The sequence below is a fragment of the Fukomys damarensis genome, unplaced genomic scaffold, assembly GCF_012274545.1.
Source record: "Fukomys damarensis isolate Sample0158 unplaced genomic scaffold, DMR_v1.0_HiC HiC_scaffold_5, whole genome shotgun sequence".
NCBI classification, from domain to species: Eukaryota; Metazoa; Chordata; class Mammalia; order Rodentia; family Bathyergidae; genus Fukomys; species Fukomys damarensis.
Genome location: NW_022900917.1, coordinates 54,126,527 through 54,140,754, shown reverse-complemented (window position 1 = coordinate 54,140,754; position 14,228 = coordinate 54,126,527). Strand labels below are relative to the sequence as shown.

The 14,228-nt window shown below is 38.6% G+C and overlaps 1 protein-coding gene across 1 annotated transcript in view; it reads left to right on the top strand.

Moving 5' to 3' along the window:
• Xkr4 (XK related 4) overlaps positions 1-14,228 on the top strand; it is a 460,700-nt gene that overhangs the window by 438,701 nt on the left and 7,771 nt on the right. Inside the window, 1 exon segment of the mRNA XM_033760729.1 lies at positions 5,157-8,598. Coding sequence (XP_033616620.1) covers positions 5,157-6,103 — 947 coding nt within the window. The 3' untranslated portion in view covers positions 6,104-8,598.

The following is a 14,228-nucleotide window of genomic DNA, read 5'->3' as shown; positions in this document are numbered from 1 at the left end:
ATCTACTTCTTAGGGTATAAACATGATGCAACAAGACCAAACTACTTTCACATGAAGTCCATTGCCACAGGAAAATGTTGTGGATCAGTGCCTATAAGGAGTTTGAGGCTTTGCAACTCTGATATTCAAATCTTTTTTTATTTTGTTTTGTTTTTTGAGACACGGTCTCACTATGTAGTTGACCTGGAACTCACTATGTAGCCCAGGCTGGTCTCAAACTCACAGTGATCCTCCTGCCTCAGCCTCCCGAGTGCTGGGATTACAGGTGTGCGCCACCAAGCTCAGCTTTGATATTCAAATCTTTAACGTAGTGATGCTGGGTGATTTTTCTTAAGTAATTTTTGAATAAGCTCTTTCAAAGTTTCAATAGATCTATAGAAGAACTAACAGAATTATATTTCTATTTGGTTAACATTTTTAATGAAAAACAGACAGTTGTGCCTTGGCTAGTCTACGAAAAGACCATGTCTTCACCAGGTCAGAAATTTGGTTTTAAATCTCAGCAGCCATTAGTTTGGCCAGTAGACCTCAAATGCTCACTCTAATGAGATGAAACAAGCTTTGAGGGATAAGGAAGAAGTGTGAGACCTCAAATTGCATCATAGAAATATGTTACAACCACTTTACATTGTTGACATAAAGTGGTAAGGAAGTTTGTCTGACCCAGTCTGACAAACATGAGTAGAAGTGAAGTTCGGTGGAGTCTTTGAGTGTCAGCCGGGTTGGACACCAAAGATACTCCAGCTGAATCCCCTCATTCACAGGAAAGGGAAGCATGTGGCTGGTTTATGACCACCCTTCTGTTCCCAGTCCATGTTCCTTCCCTTGAATTTCACTTAATGGAATCAGAGTCTTATACATGGAATTTATAGTGTACATTAATATTTTTACTGGATTAAAAAAGACAAAAACTAATTAGTTTCAGCTAGAATTCAGATCCCAACAGTCCCTAAATGCTTTAGGCTAAACGAGTGAGCAGATTAAGCCACTATCCACTATGTTGATGCATATGACTCAATTAAATTGAGGCCTTTAGTTCCATGTCGATCTGTCCTAGGTGTTCTCCATTTAGTGGGTTTTAGCTGGATGGGAATGGGGCAGGAATAGAAAAGAAAGCTCTCTGAACAAAAACGAGAAACAGTTAATTCCCAAAAGCTAAAGTCTAGATAGGATTTCTGTAATATAGAATGAGCACATTCTTTGATAAGATCGTTCTGCTTATGATTTTGTACCACTGTGCCTAACTCCTAGACTAGTTTGTATTTTTACATAAAACTGAAGAAAATCACAAGATTGCCTTCTACAGAATGCAGTTTCCAAATGAATTTGATTTTGTTGGAAACTGGTAAATGTTGCATATTGAGTGAATATGTGGTGAATTGTTCCATGATTAGTATGGAGCAGCCTATTTCTATAGTTTGAATGAATGTGTCCTAAGAAATTCCTATCTGCTTTGGTTCTGTGGGTGTCAAGACATTAGTAATGATTTTCCTTTCTCTGGTTCCTCCACGCAGATGGCCTCTCCCTAGCTAGTAAAGGAAAAAATGTCTGGCTCTACAGAGGAAATGGACGGTCCATGATGGGGGGCATTTGGTGAGAGTTCTGCCATCCATATAGTGACTCCAGTCAGCCAAAATGGGAGGAGGAGCTATTGGCTTGCAGCACACCTGCAGCACTCTGCCCCAGTACAGATGCTAGGCATGTGCTAGAACTCATGGTGAGGTCTTTGCCCATCATGAGGGCTCAGTGGATTCAGTGACATGTAGGAATTTATTATAATAAACTGACTGATAATTGCTTTATAATTCCATGGTAATGCTAGCTCAGAAAAGATAAAGGTCACAGTTGGAGACTTAAATTGTTGCTAGATGTGGGAATTATTTTACTACTCTTAACTTTCTCAAATTAGAGCAGGTTCCAGGAACTTGAACTGAAACACCTATTTACTCACAATCCTCAAGCCTTGATGTAGATGGAACTACAGTTTGGGGCCTTTGAAGGTATTTGTTTCTATAGGGAATACTTGTATGTGGCACTAGGCTTGGTGAATCCAGCTTTCTGAGTTTCAGCCCCTCTCGCCAGTCATCGGTCCCACCCAGGTTATTCTCTAACACAGCTTTTGTTTTTGTTTCCTACAAAAAACCTTCCATGGTTCTGTCTCCCAGCAGAGTAAATAATTTTTTTCTTTTTGCAAATCAAGAATTAGGCCTGACAGATGACTTCACGGGTATATTCCTACCAACTAAACTGGACTTTTCTTCCTGTGTCTGCCTTCACTGTCTCTCCTGCTCACATCCCCAGGTCCAGGGTTCTGTAGTTTCTATCTTCATGGACTCATGCTCTGTTCTGACCCATGTGGAATGCCCTGCGAGTACAAACTGACTTTTTCTTGATTGAACTCTGGTTGGCATGAGCTCCTTAATAGCAGGGACTATCATCACAGCCCTAGACATCCATGTGCTGATAGCCTGTGGAGAAGGAGGCAGAGGAAACTCACCAGTGAAGTAGAAGTGTTCAACATAGAGAAAGCATCCCAGGCATTTGGACAAATCTGAATATGTCCACGCTAAAGTTTCTAACTAAACTGTTAAGTTGCCTTTACTTTATACAGTGTCTGCTGCACTGTGCATCATTTAGGTGAAGTGCAAAGACTACATCTGATATGTCTGAGGAGCCATAGAAAGCCTTAGTAAAATATGTTGGGGAAGCATAAATAAAATAGAGAAGTATAATATTGCCACTCATTATTTCAGTAGTGGAATCTTTTTTTTTTTTTACATGTGGTATGCTTCAGTGGTAGGAATACTTGAAATCCTTATTTCCCTATTTCAGAGATTAAATCACCAGGAAAATGTGATAGAGGAGAGGGGGTGGGGGAATATGTGTGTATGATGCATTTATTACATTATTTTGAAAGAAATGTGTCTTATGTGGATATATATATGTATATATGTATGTATATATATACACACACATATATATACATATATATAAATATATGTATATATATATGTATATTACAGCCAAAGTGGATATTCCCATTTGACAAAGAGCGCAGTGTTTCTGAAAGTCAGTCCTTAACCAGTAGATTGGAAGACAAGACCAATTGAAATGTCATGAAATGTATGTTTTATTTGCTTCTTTTATTTCTTTCCTGAGTTCAGTTTCTTATTTAATGATTTTTAAAATCTTGTGCCTAAAGTTCATTTTGAATAATTATGAAGTAGACATGCATGTTTACATTTATATAGAATATTTGTGGTATGGTTTTTTTTCCATCTATTCAAGAAGCTGCTAGTTCCAAATGGTACCAATAAGAAGCAAGGCATTTGCTACTTCTATGTTGAGATTAAAATGGCACAACAAATTTTTCTTGGATTCCAAACTGATCATAAATATAGAACATGCATAGTCACTACTATTATCTTTTATTTCTATCCTCTCTCTCTCTCTCTCTCTCTCTCTCTCTCTCTCATTGGTACTAGGGATTTAACTTGGGAACTTTCGCTTGCAAGGCAGGCGGTGAAACCACTAAGCTCAATCTCCAGCCTTCTTTTTTCACTCCTGAATTTGCTGTATAATTGATGTTTTCCCATTGCACCAAAATTCAATTATTATTATTATAAACCCCTGTGTGTACTGGCCTCTGAATAACCCAGAAATATCACCAGTTGCTAGCTATCTGTGATAAATAGCAAGGAATATTTTTGTGTTGGTCAGAAAAAAACCGTGAAAATCTCAGGGCTCATATCCAGGCATTCTGCTAGTTTTATTGGTAGCAAGTATGAGAAGTGGCTGTTGAAATATATTTTTTCATTGAAAAATTATTTTTTGGAGTTCACCTTAAGAAGAATACTTAAGAAATAATTACTGGGGTTGAATTTTTGTATCAATTTATATGGCCCTTTTCCACAAGAATCATTGTTTTAAATTTATTTTTCAAGAATGGTAAACAATAGCTTTTTCCATAATTTTAAAAAATATTGATTCCATCCTAAGCTCTTGACAATCAACCCACCTCACTTTATTTCCAAAGAGGAAGAAAAAGTACAATGCAAGTGGCTTATTATTACTAGTAGATTTGATAAGGAAATTGCCAGCTGAACTCTAAAATACATGAAAACTTTTTTAGTCTTGGTAAGTCTTGGCACAGCTCCTTACATAAACCAGCTGCAACACAGATTGATGTATTAGGCCAATGACAAAGTAGAAATTCTCTAGTGTGTTTTTAGGTAAGCCCTGTATACATTTGGATCACAGACATGATCTTTGCTATAAAGCAATAAAAAATGTTATCTAAAGATTAAAAACCTACTTTTAGATGGAATACTAACCAAATAAGGCTGACAAAATGAAAAAGTAAGAGAAGTAGCTGAAAAATGATTTTAATACTGTCTCTGATGTATGAAAAACTAAGAGATAAATGACAGTTAGTGGACATTTGTGCTTTGAAGGGAAAGATACCAAATACATACATGCTGCAGGGGGAGTGTTGGATTACATTAGTACAAACTGCCAACCAGGTACCACAGGAAACATTACCAAAGTTGTCCTAAATACTCTTTTCCTTATTTTTTAAGAAGGAAAAACTCTCTTTTAGAAATTAACCACATTTTGCTGGAAAGCAAAAACATAAACCAGGTAGTCCTCCAAAATTTCCTGTGATACTATAGTCCTTTCCACTGTGGAATTTCCAAATTAATAGGGAGCTTTGGAGATGGCCAGTTTCAGAAATGAGGTCCCTAGTATCAATGATGGACCAAGGCCATGAAGGTTCTAAGTGGTCAAGCTGAAACAAAAACTTCAACTTCTGGTCTGTGGTTATTTTTCCCACTACAAAAACTAAACTAAAGTAACCTCTCAGTGATCTATTTACACCAAATGCACAGAAAGCTAAATCTTACTGCCTTTGTCAATATCAGTCTCACAGTGGTTGGGTAGCATTTCCATTAGATTCATACCTTCTGCATATGATTTGCTCTGCAGAAACCAGTTACTGGGACCCATCTAAACGCCTAGTCAAATTAAAACTTAGAGATGAAGAACTTTAATTTCAAAGCCATCTTATTCCAAGCCAACAGTTCCATATGACTTGGCTTCTAGCAGTGTAGCCAAATCTGGCTTTTGACCAAATGTCTTCCTGTTTACCTCTACAGGTTTCACAGCGGCAGCCTCCCTCGTGTCCTTGGCTTGGGCCCTGGCCTCTTACCAGAAGGCTCTGCGGGACTCTCGAGATGACAAGAAACCCATCAGCTACATGGCTGTTATCATCCAGTTCTGCTGGCATTTCTTCACCATTGCTGCCAGAGTCATCACTTTTGCACTCTTTGCTTCAGTTTTCCAGCTATACTTTGGGATCTTCATTGTTCTCCACTGGTGCATCATGACCTTCTGGATCGTCCACTGTGAGACAGAATTCTGTATCACCAAATGGGAAGAGATTGTGTTCGACATGGTGGTGGGGATCATCTACATCTTCAGTTGGTTCAATGTCAAGGAAGGCAGGACACGCTGCAGGCTGTTCATTTACTATTTTGTGATCCTTTTGGAAAACACAGCCTTGAGTGCACTCTGGTACCTCTACAAGGCTCCCCAGATAGCAGATGCATTTGCAATCCCGGCACTCTGTGTGGTGTTCAGCAGCTTTCTAACTGGTGTTGTTTTTATGCTGATGTATTATGCCTTTTTTCACCCCAATGGGCCCAGGTTTGGGCAGTCACCAAGTTGTGCTTGTGAGGACCCCATCACTGCCTTTTCCCTGCCTCCAGAAGTGGCCACAAGTACCCTCCGATCCATCTCCAACAACCGTAGCGTCGCCAGTGAGCGTGATCAGAAATTTGCAGAGCGCGATGGGTGTGTACCTGTCTTTCAGGTGAGACCCACTGCCCCAACTACCCCATCATCTCGCCCACCACGGATTGAAGAATCAGTCATTAAAATTGACCTGTTCAGGAATAGGTACCCAGCCTGGGAGAGACACGTGTTAGACCGAAGCCTACGAAAGGCCATTTTAGCCTTTGAATGTTCCCCATCTCCTCCAAGGCTGCAGTACAAAGACGATGCTCTTATTCAGGAGCGGTTGGAATATGAAACCACTTTGTAAAATGAAAGAACATGCAGGAGCCACAACATTCAGTTGAAAGGGTGACAGTGGGGCTGTGGCAATAATAACACTTCATCCTAATTAGGGAACCGGGCTGTAATGTTCTTAGTCTGACCATCATCATAATTGTGGATTGATCTTCTGTCAGAGGACTGCCTGCTGCTGGACTCCTTTCAAATCAGCAGTGCTGAGAGCCTCTTATTCCACCTAAAGGAGCCAACACCAGTTTCATGTGACTGTTGCTACCAAACTCTTCCTATAGTCTGCAAGCCCATCCACCAGAGGGTACTATTATTATGGAAAACATTGTCTCCAATCAATACGGTGTTTTGATGGAGTTTACTGATTTTTGCATATTAGGTCAGATACACACTAACATACACACCCACACACACACATATACACATACTAGTCCTCCGTTAAAATACCTTAGGTGTTTTTCTTAACTCAAAGCTCAGATTCCCACAGGAAAATAAGAACAAAGAGAGAGAAAATATATCCCTCAAGACTCCAGGAAAAAAAATGATACTGCTTAGAAAAGAATTCATAAACCATTTTTTTTCATTTGGAAACCAATACCATGTGTGAAAAAGCTTATCCAGTGGACAGCAAACTCAAGTGTGTTTAGACATGTATTAGCATTAATGGAATGACTCATTTTCTACACATTTTTTGATTTGTTTACTATTTTTAATTTTCAGTTGAGAACATCTTTTATGACAGAAATTCTATGCAGCACATGTATGGCTTTCAAGACCAAGGAGCTTGATAACTTTGTGATATAAATTAAATGATAATCATGATTCAGTATTCAATTGCAAAAATTTAATACATACACAAAGAGAAGGTGGAGGCAGGCGAAATGAGAATCTGATTTCCAGGTATGTGCACTGGAATGCAAGGGAGAGGAGCAGGCTGTGACTGGCGATTTCTGATGCAGAGTGAGTGGCTCACTCTGTGTGCATGTGGGCAGGTGTGATTCCAGAAGACACCACACCACGTCTTTGTAGTGCCAAACTCCATCCAACCACAGGACTGACATTCAAACCCCAACAACTGAGAGTATGTGGCATGAGCCGCCCAAAAGCAGACAAGAGGATGAACAATCAAGTTCTCCACTGTGTACAGACTTACCCATCCCCAATTCAAGGTCAAACTGATGTGTGTTTTAGAGGTTTTGGGACATTTTAGTAAGTATGAGCATACAAATGCACTGAGTACACTATGAGGAAACCCTTTGAACTGCTTGAGGGCTTATCACTATATCCAGCTAAGATTTATATTTGAATCATCTGTAAAGTTGTGCTCTTACAGTAAGCTTCTGGTTTTAAATACCTCTGTCCAGCAAGTAAACATTCTCCGCTTTCTGTTCTCAGTGTCCTTGGTCATGGTGCTTTTTGTTGCATTAAAAGTGCCGGTCAAACTTTGATAGTATTTTTTTATAGTTGGTGCAGAGTGGAATAACTCATGGATTATTTCAATATTTTTGTAATAAAATATATAGGGTATGCATATAGGCATTATCACTTTTTTTATAGACCTGGAATTATTTAAAATACTTTAAGCATCTCAATTACTTGGGATGTCAGAAGCTGGTCCACAAATACATCAGCAGATTGAAAACATTTGTCTCTTACAAGATCACCCTACTTTGCAAGTTGGTGCCCCCAGGAACCTGGCCAGGGGTGCTATCAAAATATCAAGTGAAGAGAGAAGCAGCCTAAATAGAAAGGGCTTGTCAAGACTGGCCAATGTTTCCCAGGAAATCAAAGATGTAAATGATTACTTTCATCCATCCATTATAACAAACCTGACCACAGTGGAAGGGGTCTTAAATTTCCTTCCCTGGTTTTATATGAAACAACCTGATATATTAAAGATTAGTCAAGTCACTTTAAAGCAAGGAGGGGGTCAGTTTAACTTAATTATTCACTTATCTGGGTTGTCCAAATCACTATAAATAGTCAAGTTCTAGAGCTACTACCTGTAATGCGTGTGTCATCCAGAGACTGCCATCCCCAGATGACATCCACAGAAAATGACAGAGGGCTCAACCTAGGACTTCTTTTGGTACAAAGCCCCAAAGCAATTTTTAAAAGATAGACAATTTTTATCAGTAGACATATTTCCTAATACTCCATGATTTGATCCTCCAAGCAAGATTTCCACTAAAAAAGATTAATCATTTGGTGGGATGTGGAAAGATTACCTAGTCATCAGTAAAGCTCCAAGAGAACACTCTTCTTGTCAGCACGTTATGCAACATTCCACCCCCATTGTGGAAGGAAAAAAAAAAACATTTTTGACAAAGTCTTCACTTGTTTGCCGAACCATGAGTTATTAGCTTCATTAGTTCCAAGACAACTTCTAACTGATCTTTGGAAATTGAATTTCTCAGTTGAACTAAACCTTTGAAACCATGAGTAAATAACAGATTACAGTAATATTGATGTCAAGCAATACAAGTACAGCAGGCCCCTTCACTCTTCAATCATGTAAGTTCTCAATTATTTCTCAGCTTGCTTCCTTACATAACATGTTGAGTTGAACAAGTACCATGTAATAAATGATAATGTATTGTCCTTTGTCTTGGAGGTAAGGTTGGCTGTAAGGAATATGTAAAAAGTTTGAATATTTCATTGATTTCCCAAATACTGTGAATAGTCTATTAACTGACCTACTTGAAGATTATAATGTTTTAGTTAGTAATAAATTCTTAAAGAAATTACATGTCTATTGTGTTATAAACTATAACTTTTCAGATGATTGCAAGAAAAAAGGAGAGGTCAGTCATGGTTTAATATTGTGTCCATGATTCAGAAAGCGCAACACTGCCAACTCTCATGGTTATGGCAATATTTATTAGTTTCTACAGGGAATAGAGAGTTTAAAGTATTGGGGTTTCATCAGTGTACAAAAGAACAAAGTTTGATTTTTGTATTTATATTTTAATTCTTCCTAAAATTTCATTTTGAATCTGATATCAAATCCTCCACAAAAAGTAACCAGAGTCCAAAAGGAATGAGCCACTATTAGCATACAAATGCAAAAGAGGGATTCTTTATCCTGGACTCAGACTTTTGAGCCTGAGTCCACTTGTTTCTACTAAGAGGATGTCTAGTCTTAACATTCATTTTTTCCATAAAAGCATAACAGCTACTAAAGGGATATTGTAATTTTTTTTAATTTTTAAACTACCATTTCTAAATTACTCTGTATTTTTAAAATATGTGTATAATATATATCTTAACCACTGAGACTTTACATATTTGTGTGGAAGAAAAAAAATCAAAACTTGGTCCCAAAGTGACTATGTCCTTTAAAACTTCTTTGCACATTTATGTTGTCTTGACTATTTATTGTTTAGTTCAGTAAGGCTGACTATGCAGACACTTATTTACTATTTATTTATGATGAGTGCTGTTAATCATACAAAAGAAATAATTCTTGCTAACCATCAAGATTATCTAATTCAAGTGCTAACAAAAGATAAAATGCAAAGATAATCTGAAGATAAAAGTAGAATAAAGATTTATAGTTGCTTCCTAAATGCCCAATTTATTTTGCTCTATAAAAGAAGTAGCAGTGCTGATCAATTAAAAATAAACAGGAATAATTGAAATCTAATACATTTGTTAATTTCTATTAGAAATACCTACATATAATTCAGCACCTCTTAGCTTGAATGAATTTTGTCACTCCTGAAGGATCCATCTTCTAAGCAGTTTTGCGTCATTTCAAAGTTTCTTTCCCTGAGCAAATGAACTGAGCAAGGAAAACCTCTGATGTTCTTACCAGAACTGTATAAAGTTATACATTCACTTTTACATGTACCAAATGCCATTGAGTAGAAACAAGTTCTGACACAATGTTTAGACAAGAATCCAAGGGACTATTTTTCTAAGGAACCATTTTCCAGACTAAATATACGCTCCCTTGACTTCTCAACACATCTTTGCTATTAGCCATTACTGTTTCTATATAAAGTTTGGATGACATTGCTTGCATTTTTATGACTCTAAGGAGAATTTCTTAAAGTCTTTTAAAAATAGCTTAGACTGTCTCAAAATCTCGCTCAGAGGATGGCCAAAGTGCAGGGTGACAGCATAGCAGGACTGAGTTGGTCATTTGTATAATTTCAGTGATGGATGCAGATCAACTCAGATTCTTTTATCTCAGCAATCAATTGTCACTTTTGAAAACAATCAAGATTATCTGCCAGCTTGCAATTCATAACACTCTCCCCATCTGCTGCTTGAGCATTTCAAGATGAATATGAATAGGTTGTTACTTCTAATCCCCATTTTGTAGTCTTTCATCCTGACCCCTGTGCAATGGCTGTGAAATGATCTGTATATTTGGATGGTAGTTCCTTTCTTACTTGGACACCTGTAGGCTCTCTGTTGACATATGTCTTCTCCAGTTGCTGTCCTGGAAACAGGCACATGGAAAGAATTTCAGTGTGTGCATGGGATTCATGCTAAGCAAAACCGCAGAATGTGGGTGTAATTGTATAAAAACATAAGAAGCCATTTAATTTTGCTAATTGTAGCAATTAGACCAACTCACAAGCTGCCTGTTCCTGAAACAAAGCCAAATGGAAGAAGTGGCAACCAGCCATGTGTCCACAGAAATGAGGGGTTCAGAAATTCCCTGGAGTGAAGTGGTATGTGGTTCCACTATCCACCTGAAACCTTTTCTTTATAGTCCTTAAGGGGAAAAGCTATCAGACTTTTGTTGTAGTGCAGGCAGTGATTTAGCTTAGAAAGGCAAAACTTAGCACCCTGGTGCCCTATGTTCTACAAAATTATAGATAGCTTAATGTCCCTGACATGTCATTTTGCTTGCTATGGCTTATGTTTAGATGTCCCTCAATTCCTCATGCCATTGAGGTGGGGCTATTTCAAAGAGCACTAGGATTAAGGCTGAGAGTGCTATACACTCTAAGTAGTCTGAATAAAAGGGGCAGGAAGAGGCTGTTAAGGTCTCTTGTTGTCTTTACTACCTTGTGGCCTTCCTGAAGTGTTTGTCCTCTGCTACACCCATGTGCCATGTGCCACCCTGCCTTGGAGCCAGCCAATTATGGACTGAAACCTCTACAAACTGTAACCTAAATAAAACTTTCTCTCTTTAACTTTGGGTATTGAGTATTTTGTCTTAGCAATGAGAGAAAGGTAACTAACACAGAATTTGGTACCAGAGAAGTGAGGTCATCACTATAACTGCACCTGGCCATGTAGGTTAGGAGCCTTTGGAGCTGGCTTGTAGTCAGAAGAGTTAGGAAAGGTTCAGAGATGCTGACTGAAAAATTAGAACTGGAACACATTAGGCTGTACTGGATAGGAGATTATGGTCAGAGCTGCGAAGACCAGAAAGCCAGTAAAGTCCAAGCTCAGGAGGTTTCTCCTGGGAAGGACTGCATTGGCTGCTGGACTCCAGATGATGTGTGTTATGCCTTGGCAGAAAGTTTGTCTGCATTTTGATCATGTCCAGAGATTTTACCTGAGACCAAGATAAAAGGTAGTGGCTAATTAATCCCCCCCAAAATAATTCTTTTTTGAAAATTTTACTTATTTTGTCCCTCCCTCCTCCCCTCGCTATGTATAAAAGCTTTGTCTTCATTCTTCCTCCTGTTTACACTTTTTTTTCTTTCCCCTTCCTTCCTTTCTCCCTCCCTCCTCCCTTGTTCCACTTCCCATTTGGACACTTTCTTCCCATTTCCCAATATCCATTGCACATCTCAGTCCTTATCTCCATGTTCAGTTTCCCACACTAGAGAAACAATGCAGTATTTAAACATGTGTTGAAATAATCAATCTTGCAGAATAAATTTCAAAGCAGTCTAATGTTGAAGCCATGATATGGTAACTGTTGGGGGATTTTAGCCAGATTTATGTTGAGAATCAAGAGTAAAGAGCCCAGCAGAATGATTTGAACCATTTTGAGCTTGACCAGAAAGGAAGCTCCAGAAAAATTGAGAACTGCAGAGACAGAGCAGAAGAGTCTTCCTTGCTAAGAAGAACAAAGAGAATAGAAAAGATCACAAGAAGCAGCAAGATTCCATCCTTTGCAGCCTCAAAACTGCAAAAGTGAAAGCAAACTTTTCTTTGAGAAGAAAGCCCCAGAGCACCGTAATCCAGAATGGCAGTGGCCTAGGGAAGTTGATCCTCAGCATTTAGTTCACAGGCACTGGACCCCTGCAACCAAGAGAGAAAGAAGCCTGGCTACTACTCCAGCAGGCAGCAGACCTTGATATCTCCACATGGCACTGGTTTTAGGTACGTGAAAGAATGCAAGAGTTGTGCATTCCTCAAGGCTTCCACCTAGAATTCAGAAGAAGGCCTGGGAAGCCAGGCAGTGTGACCCTGAGAGGGCAGTGTGTAAAGCTGTGAGTGTGAAGCCAGAAGTGCAGTGGAGACTGCTGAAGCCTGGAGAAGCTAGGAGCCTGGATCATCTGAGAAAAGCTGCAGTGAGGGTGCAGAAGCAGCTAAAGAGGGAAGCTGTGGGAGCTACAACCATAGTGCCATACTGGTGGGGCCACCCAGACAAGCCCTTTGGAGTTCACTACTTGCCACAGATTTCCAGGGGTGCTGGAAGTGGAACTGGAGGATTTAATGTTTGCCTTGTTGGAGTTTGGACTTTCTTTGGTCCCATTCCTTTGTAGCCCTCTATTTTTACCTTTGGGGATGGTAATGTCTATCTTGTTGGAAGTGTTTCACTTTCTTTTCATTTGTACAGGGGATTGTAGCTAAGAGTTTACCTTAAATCTCAGAGGAGCATATTGAGGATATACTCCTAAGTGAAATAAATAAGTCACACATATGTAAATACCGAATAGTTTCTCTGGTGTGAATAAATTGTAATAGTACCTAAGATCCTAGTGATATAACTGACAATGTGAAATAGGAAGAAAAGGGCTAACGGTATAGGGAAAGTGGGAAGGGTAGGAAAGGTAATAAGGGAAAAGAAAAACATCATGAGAAAATGAAAAAATGGAAATAAAGTATTTGTAAATGGGGAGGGGAGGAGGGGGTGAAGAGAGGGCAGGGATAAGGGAAAAAAGTGAGAACCAAGACCTGTCATGTAAAGGTACAAGATCCCAATGATGAATATAACTGTACTGTATACCTAAAATGTACCAATAAACTCAGTGAGAGAAAAAAAATAAAATAAATATTTCATTCAGCATTTAAAAAAAAATCTCAGAGGAGTCTTTGGACTTGGACTTTTCAGTAATGCTGAAACTGTTAGGACTGGCAACTTTTAGAGATGAACTGAATGCCTTTTGCATAGAGGGATGTGAATAAGTCTTTGGAGGGCTGTGGGTGGAATGTCATGGCTTATATTTAGATGTCCACCCAAAGCCTCAAGCCATTGAGGTGGGGCTATTGTGGAGAGCACTAGGATTAAAGGATGTGAGTTCCTAAGTAGTCTGAATAAGATAAAAAGGGCAAGAATATGCTATTGCTTTTTCTACCTTGTGGTTTCCCTGAACTATTTCTCCTTTGTGCAGCCCCTCTGCCATGTGCCACCCTGCCTTGGAGCCAGCTGATTATGGACTGAAATCTCTATGAACTGTAAACCCAACAAACCTTTCCCTTTTTAACTTTAGGTATTGGGTATTTTGTCTCAACCAGTGACAGAAAGATAACTAAGATATTGCTAAAATATTTTATATTATACTTCTATAGTCTAAATAAAAAATGAATTAAATTTAATTTTGCTTTGAAGTTATTTTGTTTTTCCTTAGATTTTCCAATTTGTTACCATGGTTGAGCACTTATCATATGCCTTGTGCTGTGCTAAAGATCTTTGTTGCTGTACTTTCACTTAGTTCTCATAACTTTTATAGGTTAAGTATCATTTCCCAAAGATGCAACTTCAGCTCAAAGATATTAAGCAACTTGTCAAAGGCTCCACAGATAAGGAAAAGTGGAGCTGAGGCTGAACTCCACTTTTAACAACTGAAAGACTAATGAATATTCCCCCAGTATCTGCTCCTGATTTGGCAAGGCTTCAGGAAAAACAAGACTCAGATGATCAGAGCTTTCCAGGAAAATTTAACTTTAAAGTCAAAAATGTCTTTCAGAATGAAAGGTTAAAAGTAAAAAAAAAAAAAAAAAAA